The 14,872-nt window shown below is 53.2% G+C and overlaps 1 protein-coding gene across 3 annotated transcripts in view; it reads right to left on the minus strand.

The window, feature by feature from the left end:
* The window catches only part of POLRMT (RNA polymerase mitochondrial), a 37,523-nt gene that overhangs the window by 5,750 nt on the left and 16,901 nt on the right, over window positions 1–14,872 (minus strand). For 2 of the 3 annotated variants that reach the window (XM_048830722.2, XM_048830721.2), the window contains exons 7-15: window positions 13,953–14,114; window positions 13,398–13,568; window positions 12,071–12,304; window positions 8,894–9,682; window positions 7,737–7,859; window positions 4,156–4,278; window positions 2,825–3,004; window positions 1,906–1,992; window positions 1,261–1,374 (exon numbers count right to left, since the gene is read on the minus strand). In XM_048830722.2, the coding sequence (XP_048686679.2) occupies window positions 1,261–1,374; window positions 1,906–1,992; window positions 2,825–3,004; window positions 4,156–4,278; window positions 7,737–7,859; window positions 8,894–9,682; window positions 12,071–12,304; window positions 13,398–13,568; window positions 13,953–14,114 (1,983 nt within the window). Of the gene's footprint in view, window positions 1–1,246; window positions 1,375–1,905; window positions 1,993–2,824; window positions 3,005–4,155; window positions 4,279–7,736; window positions 7,860–8,893; window positions 9,683–12,070; window positions 12,305–13,397; window positions 13,569–13,952; window positions 14,115–14,872 lie in introns of all 3 variants that reach the window. The other variant, XM_048830726.2, reaches the window with a different exon arrangement.

Raw genomic sequence — 14,872 nt, forward strand, 5'->3', positions numbered from 1 at the left:
GTGCAGAGTCTAGGACCAGAACTGGCCCAGCCAGCTCCCAGAGCAGAGAGCTCATGGCCAGATTAGAACAGCCTACTTCAGATCTTCAGAAATGGGTAGGAGCCTTTGTCCTACCAGCTGGCATGTCTCCCAGGAGGTGCCCAGCGCCTGGCTCACTGGCTTTAAAGGCCTTTATCTCACCAGCAGAACTGGGAAATGCAGCTGAACAAATCAGCGGCTTGGAGACAGGCAGGCCACCCTGAACTGCCCCGTAACTGCTGGGATGTGGCATGCCAGCGGCTAGGAGATGGGGCAGATTCTGTGTGCAGGTGGGCAAGCATGAATTTGTTTCCCTGCTGATATGCCCACGTCGGTACCATGTGGGGGTCTCGTCACTGAGCCTTTGGGGAGCCCTGGTTACTCGCCAGCTCCATTACTCTTAAATACCATCCTGACTTCGTCCCGCTGACTCACCCTTCAGCGCCCCAAGGATGCTGGCTCCAACGTTGGCCCCGCCCCAGCGCTGACTCATCCCTGCATGTCGGTGCTCATACAAGCCCCCCTCTGGTCTCTTCCTCTTAGGGATAAACTCCTCCCACCCCCAAGAATCTCAGCTGCTGAATTAGCGCGAAGCTCACGTGGAGCAGGAGGGAGAGAGCTGCTGAGAGGACTGTACGGGTGGGGGGAGGAGGAGGAAGGGGATCAGCGGGGAGGAGTGTGGGACTGGAGCGAGAGTGAGTCACATGAATCCTGGGGAACCACTTCTCATTTCTCATCCTGTTTCCCTGACTCGTGCTGGGCTCACCTCCCGGAGTCCGAAAAGTTAATTACCCCGGTGAGTCAGTGGGGAGGGGGAAGAGAGAGCAGCCTGACACCATACCCATCCCTCACAAACCCTCCCCGCCCACACACCCCCACGTGAGACTTCACTGTACGACGTGCATGTGTAACACAACCAGATTTGGCACCCCTGCTGGCTGGAGTCTTCACAGCCCGGTGTATTCTGCATGCGTGTACGCAGCAAGGTTCTGCGTAGATCTGCACTGGCTGGAGACATCCCAGCATTGTGCACAAGTACACACGTGTGCACACACATACAGAACAAGGTTCTACACATGTGCACTGGCTGGAGACTTTGCTGCGCTGCCCCTTAATGCCCTTGGCCCAGGGCGGTGGCTGGCGGGGCACTGATCTAGATCCCCCATGTTCCAGACTGAGAACCCCGCTCACAAGCTGCCAGTACTTCTGCTCCCCTTTGTCTCCGCACCGAGAGGCGCTCACCACTGTAGACTTGGCCCGATGGTATGGCTGCACGATGGGCAGGCCCAGCGGGGTGACCCACTCCACCGTGTTCCCGGACTTGGCGATGAGCCGGGCACTCTCCGTCAGCCAGATCTGCAGGGACAGACTGGAGTAAGTAGCTTCCCCAGAGCACGGGGACTCAGTGGGCCAAGAGCCCCGGTGACTCCAGGGGTTCTAAGGACAGATTCACCCCATAATGTCCCCGCCCACCACAGGCAGTTTTGAGCCCACCATGGATGGCACAACACCCTCTGGTCCCACCCCCCAGGGGTTCATTCCACCTGAGTGGGGGCGGGGGTCAGGAATGCTCCTGTGGGGCTTGGATCAGACAGAGACCTGCTGCTTGAGACACCGGATCTAGTGGCCCCGATTCACTTCCTGAGCAGGGCTGCCGTTAGAGATTGGGCTGCATTCCCCGGGGTGACGGGAGGAGACACGGGATCTCTAGGGGCTGCCCCCCCAGCTCCTCTCCTGTTCTCCAGCCTGCTTGTAGCGCTCCCAGGAGCGGATGCCAGGAGCTCTGCAGTGCTGCAATCTTCGGCATATGGGGAAGCCAGAAGAGGAGGGGGGCGAGGGGAAAAGCAGGAAGGAGAGAGAGAGAAAGAAAAGCAGCAGGGACCTTACCTGGATCTCTCGAGTCCTTGAGAACATCTCCTTGAGGCTGCTGAACACCTGCTGGACGAGGTAATGCGACGCCTCCCAGACGTACTCCTGTGTGGATCAGAGGCAGGGTGGGAGTCCCTGCGATGAAGGCATGCCTGCCTTCTCACGCAAAGGACCACAGCCCGGATGAGCTGCTGCTGACATGTCTCCCTCCCCTCCAGGGTTACTGCCTCGGAGAACCTGCCTTCCCACCTGGGGTAGCTGAGACCCAAATCTCACTGCAGCTCAGGGGAGCTGGGAATCCGAATCCTGATCTGGCTCCCGAGCGGGCAGAGAGGAAGCTGAGCTCCAGCATTTAACCCAACTCTCCCACAGCGGAGGGCCAAGTCACCAGGCACCCTGCTGGCCTCTGCGCTGCATTACTGGCCGTGTAAGTAACAGGGACAGCGCTAGGCTATGAGCCACTGTGACGTGCCAAGGGGAACCCTCTACTCTGCAGGAGATGCCATTAGCCCAGCCCAGGCACCAGCAAGTTGCTTGGAGACAGACATCTGGGGGCTCCGGGGGGCCAATACGGCCCCCAGAGGGAGCAGCAGTCTCTCAAGCCTTGTATTGTACAAGACACCAGCTGAGGCCTATTACTGCCAGAGAGGCTGGGCAACAGATGACAATGCTGGAAACCAAAGGGACAGGATACACCTGATTGAAGAATCCACCCCATCCTGCAAAAGGCCACCACCTATAAGCTGGCTCCCGTTCCACCCCACTAGCCGAACCCCTACCCTGGATCCAGCTTAGCAGCACCCAGAGGGCAGGATCGTGCTGGGGGGGAAGAAAAGGGAAATCTCTCCCCAGGGAAACGGGCACTGCACGAAACTCAGCCAGGAACCAGTGGCAGCAGTCAGACGGGACAGAGGGGAAGCCGGGGCGAACGCCCTACCTGTGGGAAGCTGTCGATCTCCTTGAGCCGCTTCTCGATCTGCAGCCTCCCTCCGTACCTGGTGACACCGTACACCACCGTCATCACTGTCTGCTTCACCACCTTGCGGCTGATGTAGCCATCCAGGACCTGGGCAACCTTCATGCCCTCCTGGGCGTCCTGCTTCCGGAATTCTTCTACCTAGGGCAGCGTGGAGAGGAACCAAGGGGGAGATGCCGTGATCCAGCCGCCGCTGAATCAGGACCCGCCTACCCTCCCACATAGGAATAGGGTCATCGAGAGAGCCCCAAGGCCCAGCTGGGCTGCACCCCCTCTACACAGACTGGAGAAACCAAGCCAAGACCAGTGGTCTTCCCCTCCCCCACACCCACGACAGATACTGTGTTCCATGCTAGCCACCCTGGATAACAGAGGCCACTAGCTAAAGGAACTAGGGAGTTTTTGGACCACAGAGACACCGACTCAGGGCACTGGTATTGTGATACGGAGCCTTTCCACCCCTGAGCTGGCACAGCACCCGATGGCTGTCAGGTCCACTGTGTGTCCGAGTGGATCGAGCACTGGACCAAGCCTTGGGAGACCTGGGTTCTGTTCCCGGCTCTGCCAGTGACCCTCTGGGTGAGCGGGTCTCTGTGACTCGGTTTCCCCATCTGAAAATTGGGGATAACGATACTTGACCGTGGTGATCCACAGATGAAAAGCTCTAGATAGGAGCTAAGGATAGTTTCTGTGTGCGGAATGAATGTGGCAGGTCTCAGTCCAGTTGCCAGCAGGCTGATTTCATATTGCAAAACTTCAGAGACTGGGGTTTGCTTGGCAAGAGAGGCTGAGGACTGAATGTACCATGGAGATTAGTTTCCCACGTTGCCCAAAAGAAAGAGAATTCCCCTCCTATGTGCCGGCCAGGTGCTAGCAACTCAGACAGAGCATCTCCCTGCTGCTTGGAGACCCTGTCTCACCAATTCCCCATCTGCACACGGGGGAAAACCAGAGAGAGGAAGCCTCGGAATGGTTCATGGCTTGGTGATTTCTCGGTCCCAGCTCCTTCTCTGTCTACTGTGATCACACCCTCCACACTTCTAGCACAATCTCATCTGGATTTTCATTGTGGCCACCGCAGTGCTTCCCTCTAGAGGAGAGAGGGACAGTCAAGCGCTGGATTCCAGTCAGTTGATGTTTATTGAGCCAGCTCGGTGGATAGTGCTGTCTATCTCAGCCTCTCCTCTCCCACTGCACTGTCCTGCTCGGGGACACTGACCACCAGCTCCACGGTGGGTCTGAGCAGAGGGGTGAACCGTAGGGACCTGCCAGGGTTATCGACTCTGTCCCACCTGCTGGGCCACTCCGCTGTACACGTCCTGGGGGATGTCACATGGTATCAGGTTGACCGAGGTGGCGCCGATGACGTCGCGCCCCAGTGCGGCGTAATGCTGCAGCCCGTTGCAAGAGCCGTCCTGTGAGCAGGAAGAACAAAGGGTGGGACTGAGAGCCTGGCCATTTAAAGGAGCATTGCTTGGTTTAAAACCAAGGCTGGGATTTTCAGTGAAGCCTAAGGGAGTTAGGCACCCCATTCCCACTGACTTTTTCATGCCCTCACCAATGTCGCTGGAAACTGCTCAGGACAGAAGAATTTTTAATGCTGACTTTGCACCGTTTTGGCTTTTTTACTTTTTCCAGCAGGGACAAAGGACTCATTGGTTTCCCTTTCACCTCCCATCCGTGTCACTGTCCGAGTCTCAAGCACTAGCCCAATGCTGCAATGACTGAGTTGCAAACATGGCATGGGACATTTATAAAATCAGCCCCTCTCTCTACCCCCACAGAAAGTTTTCACTGGAATTTAAAAAAAAAAAAGAATGGAAACATGTTAATTATTATTCTGTATTGTTTGCATTATAGGAGCAACACTGCGCTAGGTGCTGTACAAACATGATAAGAGGCTGCCCAGAAGAGCTTACAATTGAAGTAGATAAGACACAAAAAGGGTGGGAGGGAAGACTGACCCAGAGAAGGGCAGGGAATTGCCCAAGGTCACACAACACGTCAGTGGTAGTGCCTGGGATAGAAACCAGGGTTCCTGACTCCCAGACCAGTGCTCTAGCCACTGTACCAGGCTGCCTCTCCTCTGTTGCTTGGAAAACCTTCCTGTAACCAAAGAGGCATCTGAGCCAGAGTTTTGCTCCAGATCTCAGCTCTCTCAAAACTCTGAGGTGTTCAGCTCTGAGGGTTTTGGTTGGGCCCTCACCCTGACCCTTACCAAACCCAACATTGACCTGTCCCAAGCGTGGCACTGCAGTCTAGGCGACCAGACAGGTATCAGGCCTCCTTTGCAGATGCTCGCCACTGAGTAATCTCCCACAACAGTTGGATTGACAGCTGCCAGAGGACCTAGGTGAGCCTGGGACAACACAGGCAAAAACGGGCCTGGCATGAATGGGGGGGTGTGGGGAGTGGTTAAAATGCAACATGGCAGGGTGGATAAAAATTTATGTTTTTGACAACAACATTTTTAAAATAGATTTTTTTTTAATTTAAATCAGACTCGTCTTATTTTATTTAAACAATGACAACATTTTCTTTAAAAACGTAAATCTGTTTAAAATGAAATCTGAATTTAATACAAAATATGTTAAGGCCTAAACTTATTATAATCTCTTAAAACATTTAAATAACAAAAAATATGCTGAATGCATGAGCCTCTATCAAAAACGTTGCGTTGAAAGAAAGAATCAGGGCAATAAACATAGAATTATAGAATATCAGGGTTGGAAGGGACCTCAGGAGGTCACCTAGTCCAACCGCCTGCTCAAAGCAGCACCAATCCCCAACGAAATCTAACTTCTAACATCTAACTTCTGAAGTTAAGCTTTATAAACATGGCACAAAAGATCCACCTAAGTAACTTGGGAGACTGTCTCATTTTCAAGAGACTTAGGCAAGTAAGAATTTAAGCTCCAGTCACTTTCATTTAGGCTTATTTGAAAATGTTCCCAGGCTGACCTGAAATAATCAGTTTAGTTCACTGACTGTGGTTAATCCCTCTGTTTAATAAACCATTCTGTCGAAAATCTGAAACATGTTTTGATAAGAGAAGTTTGTGTGTCCAAAACATTTAAGGGTGTTAATGTTTATGTGTTGCTGTGTGTTTTGTTACATTCCAGTTACTATCGTAAGACAGCTTGACACAAATCATGAGGAAAAAGTTAATTACCTAGTAACTAAGCAATGTATTATTCCCCATTTTCTAACATATTAAAAATGTTCAATTAATAAGAATCTGAAAATGTTAAGCTGTATAATTGCTTAAATAAATGTACATTTTTCTAGCAGTCCCTCCCAGGCAGAAAACAGATGTACCAAATCCAATGGAAAGGCTCTGTTCAGCTGTAAATCAACACGTTTTAATGGTTATCTCAACCAATGAGAATGCACCTCTTTTTTAGAAAAAGAAAAGTTAATTCAAATTGATGACTTAAATTGAGACTTTCCACCTGGTAATTTCAATCAATCCACCCTGCAACACACACTTTGAACTGCAGAGGCCTTGATGCTCAATACCTCCCACCATTCCTGCTACAGCGTCTATATTCGGGGGGACTGAAGCCATCAAGAAAAAGGACCACCCCATCCCACCTGGGGCACCTGCAGCCTCGCAGACATGTGAGGTGGGATCCACAGGCCCATGGCAGCCCTGCCCCCACGTTAGAACTGCTTCTGTCAATGGGAGGTTGATGGGTCAGCTGTTAGGTGACACCTCTGCTTGATCTTTGATTTTCCATTCTGCCCCCATCCCCATTCAATGAGATCTGAGTCATTAGGGTTAGTTTCTGACACGTGCTCTCCCTGCTCCCATTAGGGCCATCCAGCCTCTAAGGGGAGAAACACAGACCCTTTTGCAGGGAAATGCTAATGACCCAGTATCCTCTGACGACACAGGCCTCTGACTGGTGCACTCAGGCTGTGGAACGGAGCAGGGCAAAAGGACTGGCCTAAGGTTAATGAGAGCAACTGAGCCTTTCCACTGCAGCGCCTCTCTGGATGGTAAGGGCAGCTCCCGCTAGCGAGGAGGCAGCATGAGTAGACCAAGCGCAGGGTTATTCTGCTTCCACTGCCCGGTTGGGGCCTGGCCTTGCTGTGAGCACAAAGCACTTGGACTCACGTCATTTAGCGCAACAGGAACCATCTCTGCCCTCATCCAGAGTCAGGCTTTCATCCTTCCAGCCAGCAGAGCTGCTCTGCTCCAGCCCTCAGACCAGATGAGCAAGGACACGGAACAGCTGACATAAGCCCTCTGGCTACAGAGCAGGAGAGATTCCCCGCCCGAGGGGCATATACCAAGCAGTTGCAGTGCCTTTCAGAGACTGCAGCCACGACCGCTATCTGCAGCAAGCCTGTCTGATTCAAAGCAACACAGGGTCAGGCTGGATTCAATTCCCAGCTCCGCTACAAACTCGTGGGTGAGTCACTTCAGATTTGTGACTCGGTTTCCCCATCTGCACAGCATAGTTAGTGATGCTTCCCTAGTCCGCAGGAGTGTGTAGTGAGACTGAATCTACAGATCCTTGGGAGAGGTTTAGATACTATGGGGATGGCAGCCATATAAATATCCAGATAACAGGCCCGGCAGCTAATGAGGAAAAGACCAGGGATTTGTGCACGCTGATCCTTCCTGTCCATACCCTGGAACAGGAAGCACTTGACAGTGGCCTGGTCCTTGCCAGGGGAGCGAATTAGGGTCTGTTTGCTTACAGGTCGAACCCAAGCACCACTGCAATTCCAACAGCCTTTGTACCCCTGAGACCCAGAGTCTCCCACATCCCTCTGTCCTCTCCCCCCAGAGTTTCTGTTAGCTCCCCAAGCTCTCTGCCCCATGCAGGAGGAATCCAACAGTCACAGTCACGGGGCCCCTTACCTGATGAATGGGGAAGTGCGAGATGTAGGCTGTGGGGTCTGGCGATCTCAAAGCCTTGGCTATCTCCATGCAGCACGCCAAGGCCTGCCAGGGTTCATCGGTGTCCATCCACCACTTCCTGCCCTGGGCAGAGGGACAGGAGGGGAGGGAAGAGCATCTCAGCACTAGAGCAGAAGAGTCCCTGGGTTCTGAACTGCGTCAGAACCAGGGGCCACTGACCTGAGGCACAACCTCCGGCAAGTCGCTCCAGCCCTCGGCGGGCTAGTCTACTCTAGAAAAGGTTTGCCGGTACAGCTGTATCGGCAGCACCTCCTAGCGGAAACGCAGCTTCTAGCGGCAAAAACGGGCTTTGCTGGTAGACCGTATTCCGGCTCCCCAAACGAAACAGGCAGTACCACCTTTTGCCGGTATAACCGCATTGACACGAAGGCTTTTGCCAGTATAAAAATGTTGCCGATCACACCCCTAACTAACACTATTATACCAGCAAAAGTTTCTAGTGTAGACCTGGTCTCAGCCTCAGTATCCCTCTTCAACCCTTCCTGTTGCCTGTATTTAGATTGGAAGAGCTTCAGGGCAGTGCCTGTCTCTCACTAGGCCTAGCAAAATCTGGACTGGGACCCCAGGGTGCTACTGGAATATTAATAAAGCCACCCAGGGTGGGCAGGCACCCACCGGCTACCACTTTGGGCACAGGTCAAGATCCTCTCTCACAGGATCCCGAGGCCACGTCTATACTAGGGGCTCTTTGCCAGGGTAGCGATGCCACATACAATACGAGCCAAGCGCTCCTAGTGCGAACACAGCTTCTACCGGCAAACCTGCACTACTGCCAGCAGAGTTTATTCCAGCCCCACTGAACGAAACAAGCTACCCCAGTAACAGCACAGATCTGCCGGTATAACTGCGTCTACACTGGGGCTTTTGTGGGCACAGCTGGGTTGGTCAGGAAATCACAGCTCTTTGCACCTCTGACCGACGCAGCTCTGCCCGCACAAGCTTGTAATGTGGACCTGAGCTGAGAGCAGCCCCGAGAGGTCCTGGATTCCAGGCTACCGCTTTATCGCTTAGCTCCTGATGCCTCTCCCTGAGGGCTAGCAGTGCCAGGCTTGTTCTGGGCTCCCTCTAAAGCCAGAGAGACCACCCCGGCTACATACCGTCAGTGGGTTGTCAGCAGAGTCCAGGATCAACTCCATTATCTCGTTGGCATAGGCCAGCCTCTCCTGCAGAGAGTTCTTCTTCTTCAGCCCCGTCAGGTTAATAAGGTGGATCTTGAGCCAGTCGAGGCCACGCGCCCCCAGTGGCTTTCCCTCCGCGAACAGCAGAATGGCCCGGGTGATGTCGCTGCCCAAGTGGTTGAAGTAGGGCGGGCAGGGGTAGGTCCTGCCCCGGAAGTCCATGTTGTGGGGGAACCAGAACACCTTATCCCTCATGTGGTTGGCTATGGAGAGCTTGTAGAGGGCGTCCATCCGCAGGCTGTACATTTCCGCCGTCTTCTTCCTGCACTGCGTCAGCTCACGTTTCAGGGATGACTTGCTCCAGGGAGTGCTGGGCCCCATGTGGAGGGCCATGGATGGACTGGGGGCCTCCGACATGGGCGGCGGGACGTCCAGCTTCTCACTGCCCTTGGCGTTGAAGATGGAGATGATGATATCCAGCACGGGCTGGTTGATCTTCCAGGGGCAGTTACCCAGCTGGTTCAAGGCATCCAGGACTGAGTGCAGGTTGCTGCGAGGACACTCCTCCAGCAGGAGCTGGTGCTGGATGGCCCCCTCCACGCAGCGCATCAGCTTGGTGGGGAGGAGGATGTAGGCCCCGAAGTGTGGCGAGGTCCATGGCAGCGGGGGGCACAGCATGGGCATGACAAAGGAGTCGAAAGTCAACGTGGTCCCGGCAGCATTTGACAGGATCTGGGTGAGGATCGGATGGGGCTTTATAAACCCGATCTGGGGGGGTAGAATTAAAGAAGGGTGAAGCTCTGCGGGGAGACGGGGGGCAAGTTAATTAGTGACACAGGGGGCTACAACTCCCTTCAGACAGGGTTCAAAGAGAGTCCAGGCAGGCAGCACAATGCAAAGTTATTGTAACGCTGCATTGCGGCTTCACTTCGCTCGCTGCTGGGAAAAGGGGCCTCTCACCCCAGCGCCCCCGTTTTGGAGCCAGACAAACTGACAGACTCTAGTTCATTCAACATACATGGCTGCCCTAAACCTGCTGATCCATTTAACCCACAGCACATGAGCAAGGATCACAGCTACGCGGGAGTGGGGCTGCAGGAGCAGAAGCTGCTGAACACCCTGGAGCTGGCGAGGCCAAGACAGGTGTCCCAGCTGGAGCAGGTCTGGGTGTCTGAACCGTCGGGGGCAGTTTATGACCCTCTGTCCTTCTGGGGAGGCTGTGGGGTGTGCCAGGAACTGAATAGGGGGGAGGGAAGGAAGAGGAGGAAGATTTTTGGTTAGTGGAACAGAGCATGCATGCAAATCACACAATGGGCACACACACACACGTCAGGGCAGCTGGGAAGAGGAAGGAAAGGAACTAGAACTAAGATGACATGTGCCTGACCATAGCCCTTTGCTGGTATGAGGCATTCCAGACTGAGGTGTCACTGGAGGAGGTCTTGGAACAAACTGATAAATTAAAAAGTAATAAGTCACCAGGACCAGATGGGATTCACCCAAGAGCCCTGAAGGAACTCAAACATGAAATTGCAGAACTACTAACTGCGTTATGTAACCTATCATTTAAATCAGCTTCTGTACCCAATGCCTGGAGGATAGCTAATGTGACGTCAATTGTTTTAAAAGGCTCCAGAGACGATCCTGGCACTGACAGGCAGGTAAGCCTGACTTCAGGGAAATTGGTTGAAACTATAGTAAAGAACAGAGAAATAGATGAACATGATTTGTTGGGGAAGAGTCAACATGTTTTTTGTAAAGGAAAATCATGCCTCACCAATCTATTAGAATTCTTTGAGGAGGTCAACAAATATGTGGACAAGGGTGATACAGTGTATTTAAGAGACTTTCAGAGAGTAAGCAGTCATGGGATAAGAGGGAAGGTCCCTCTCATGGATCAGTAACTGGTTAAAAGATGGGAAACAGAGGGTAGGAATAAATGGTCAGTTTCAGAATGGAGAGAGGTAAGTAGTGGGGTTCCCCAGGGGTCTGTCCTGGAACCAGTACTGTTCAACATACTCCTAAAACATCTGGAAAGAGGGGTAAACAGTGAGGTGGTAAAATTACTCAAGATAGTCAAGTCCAAAGCTGATTGGGAGATCCCTTTGTAACTCTTCAGAAAACTGGGTGACTGGGTAACAAAATGGCAGATGAAATTCAATATTGATTAATGCATATTGGAAAACATAATCCCAACTACACACACAAAATGATGGGGTCTAAATTCGCTGTGACCACTCAAGAAAGAGATCTAGGAGTCACCGTGGATAGTTCTCTGAAAACATCTGCTCAGTGTGCAGTGGAAGTCAAAAACACTAACAGAACGTTAGGAACCATTAGGAAAGGGATAGAGAACAAGACAGAAAATATAATGCCTCTATATAAATCCATGGTTCGCCAATTCCGTGAATTCTGTGCGCAGATTTCAAAAAAAGATATATTGGAATTGGAAAAGATACAGAGAAGGGCAACAAAAATGATTAGGGGTATGGAACAGCTTCTGTATGAGAAGAGATTAAAAAGACGGGGACTTTTCAGCTTGGAAAAGAAATGACTAAGGGGAGATATGATAGAGGTCTATAAAATCTTGACTGATGTGGAGAAAGTGAATAAGGAAACATTACTTACTCCTTCACATAACACAAGAACCAGGGGTCACCCAATGAAATTAATAGGCAGCAGGTTTAAAACAAACAAAAGGAAGTTTTTCTTCACACGACGCACAGTCAACCTGTGGAACTCCTTGCCAGAGGATGCTGTGAAGGCCAAAACTATAACAGGGTTAAAAAAAGAACTAGATAATTTCATGGAGAAGTCCATCAACAGGTATTAGTAAGGATGGGCAGGGATGTAACACCCTGCTCTGAGCGTCCCTAGCCACTGTTTGCCAGGAATGGATGACAGGGGATGGATCACTTGATGGTTGCCTCTTCATTCCCTCTGAAGCACCTGGCATTGGATACTGGGCTAGATGGACCATTGGTCTGACCCAGTATGGCTGTTCTTATGTTCAGTTTATTAGCGATGCCTCCCCAGAGGGATGGGGGGACCACACCTGGCGCTGGCAGAAGGCCAGACCTGATGATCTAGCAGGTTTGTTCTGATGGAGGGTCCAGATGCCTGGTTACAGACCCCTCCCCGCCCCGGGGCCCTTACCTGCCGGCTGCTGCGGAAGGAGTAGACGTGATACAGGACGGGGATGAGTTTCACCTCCAAGCTGGGGTTTAGGATGTTGCTCTGCACCTTGATCACTTGCACGAGGAGCTCCACCATGTGAGTGCCCAGCTGCACCATCAGGATGTGAGGCCAGGTGCAGTCCTTGCTGAGCAGGGAGGACCCCGAGCTAGCCTCCAGCTTCTCCCAGTACTCCCGTGGCAGGTAACTATCCAGCTGAGGAAGTAGGAGGAAAACGGCCCAGCGTGAGCAGCAATTATTTCTCTCGAGAGATTAATTGGGGCTGACTGAGCTGTCTGGAATTTGGGTCAGATTATCCTCTGGGCTGCCTCTAGGGACTGGGGGCCTTCTGGAGAGGGGCAGCCGAGGACACGCGCTGTGTCTGCGAGCCATGCCGAGGAGCGTTCCTCCCCCTTCACACCCACAGGACAGCCATGCTGTGTGTAAATGTTAACAGGAGGGATAGCTGAGGAGCAAAAACACACAGGCATGGTCAGTGCAGACAGGAAAGGGGCCGCCTTCCTGCAAGCAGCTTCTGCCAGCCCACCTCCAGCAGGACCTGCAACGACACTCGCCTTTCCAGATCTGCACCTCCCACTCATATACATGGCTTGGAGAGCCAACTTCACCAGCAGCGCTTATGCTGTACAAACCCAGGGTCACTCCTGAGCCAGAGCAAGATCTAGCTTGGGCAATCAGTGCCCGAGCGACTCTTCCGACTCTGCCAGCACAGCTCATTCTGGGTGGGAAGAGTCTGCCAGGCACACCAGACAGGCTTCGTTAGCTCTCGTGGCCTCTTCTCCGGAAAGTGCAGTTCCCGAGATGTCCTCCCAGGATACAAGCCCTGGACGTTTGCAGAAGCAGAGTCTGCCCTCCAGACCCCGCAGTCTCTGGGAGACAGTCTCCAACCTACCGAGTCCTAGGTCAAGGACTCCTCCAGCTCTCAGCTGTCGAGAGTCCTGCAGTGGGGAGCGTTAGTCTGACAGCAAACCCCAAAGCCTCTGGAAAATCCCGAACATCTTAGGTGTTGTGGGAGCAGTACTCAGGACACCAAAGCCTGACAAGCCTGCATCCTGCAGACAGAGACTCAGCCCTTTGCCCCCACAGGAAGCAATCTGCTGCCCAGGCTGCTTCCCCGCAAAGAGCTGCTTGCATTTACTGGGGCAGATCACCTGGAGAGCCTGAGACAAGGCCCCGGGTCCAGGTCATGGAAGCTACATCTGCCCTTGTCTCTATCACACCCAGCCGCCACGGCCCACCAGCCTGGGGGACCCCTCACCCTTGGGGCAGGGAGCTAAGACAGGCCTACCTGGGCATCCTTCGCCAGCAGCTGGACGTACTCATCATAGATCTTCCGGATCTTCTCCACCAGGCGGCTGCGCAATTTCTTCCGGACGGCATACTTGTTGTAGATCTTGGTGCCCAGCTCTTTAGCTAAAACCAGCAGGGACTCTCCTTGGGGAGGGAGGCTGGAGAGGCTCTGAAAAGGGGGAGGCAGCGAGGGTCTTAGGGGAGAAGGGCAAATCAATCAGGGCGTTAAAGGCACCACCCAGGCTCACTACAGCAAAGGGAGAGTGTGACAGACAAAAGGCAGCAGGACACAGCCAAGATCAGGATGAAGGAGCAGCTGGGAGAGATCATGGGCTTGCTACTCAGCACATGGCGCAAACGTGGCCCTGATCTAATACCTAGTCCAGGCTCACAGCACAAGCTCTGAATCTGCAGGCCCAGATGCAAATTCCCCCATGACAGTGCCCCACGGCACAGCTGCAAGCCTGATTCATCGGCCACGGGGGCACTCAGTGGCATCGAGACTCTTCTGTTCCTGCACAGTGGCCTAATGGGGCCGGGGAAGGCGTCTTACCTGCAGCATGATGTCCACGTACTCCTCGTCCTCTAGCAAGCACAGGTAGGGATAGAGGCTCATCTGCCAGGACCTCCTGTTCGCCATGTGGATCTTAGACTCCCGCAGGGTCTGGAGGAGGGACTTCCGCCACTCAGAGCGCAGCGTGGTCAACAGCTCCCGCTGCACACAGGCAAACAAGGCGGTCAGCTGCTCGGCGATCGCACGGTGAGAGCGCAGAGGCAGGTGTGGGCTAACAGAGGGCACAGGAGTTTGCCGGTGGGCTTCCCCATTCCACTGGTCTCTAGAGATCCACACCAGGCTCTCACCCCCTTTCCAAGTATCAGGGCCAGAACTTCGCTGCCACCTCCTCTCTCTCACTGCCTGCCTCTGGCTACGTTTTCTCTAATTCTCTTGTCCTCCAATGCAACCACCAGCAGCTCCCTAGAGTCAGCGAGTTGAGGAAGCGTTTCCCCGAATGCACCAGCAGGGGGCACTCCCCAAGCAAAGGGATCCTCCAGCCTTCAATCTCCGCATTCTCTCAGCTGGGCATTCTGTTTACACAGCACAGAACAGCTTCGACTCCCCTATCCCTAGGGCATCAGTTATTGCATGGAACACCCACAGATAATCCAGAGCGAGTCATTCACAAACCCAGCCTAGTGGAGCAGGGGGTTACACCCGGGGGGGATGTAGTCCCCTGCTTGTTTTTAGTGAGGTTCTTTAGCTTCGAATTGTGGGTATTTACTGACTTTCCAATATTGCTGTATACCCCAGCACGGTTTGGGCTTAAGGCTCCGGCAGCACTTCGCTGGATAGCCAGGGATCTCCAGCCATAAGGCTCACGCTGATCGCCTAGTCTGACCTCCTGCATAACACCCCCAACGATTCCCACATGCAGCTGGCCGAGCCAGAGGCACGTCTTCTACAGAGCAACCCGA

Source organism: Caretta caretta, chromosome 25 (genome assembly GCF_965140235.1).
Source record: "Caretta caretta isolate rCarCar2 chromosome 25, rCarCar1.hap1, whole genome shotgun sequence".
In the NCBI taxonomy this organism is placed as follows: Eukaryota; Metazoa; Chordata; order Testudines; family Cheloniidae; genus Caretta; species Caretta caretta.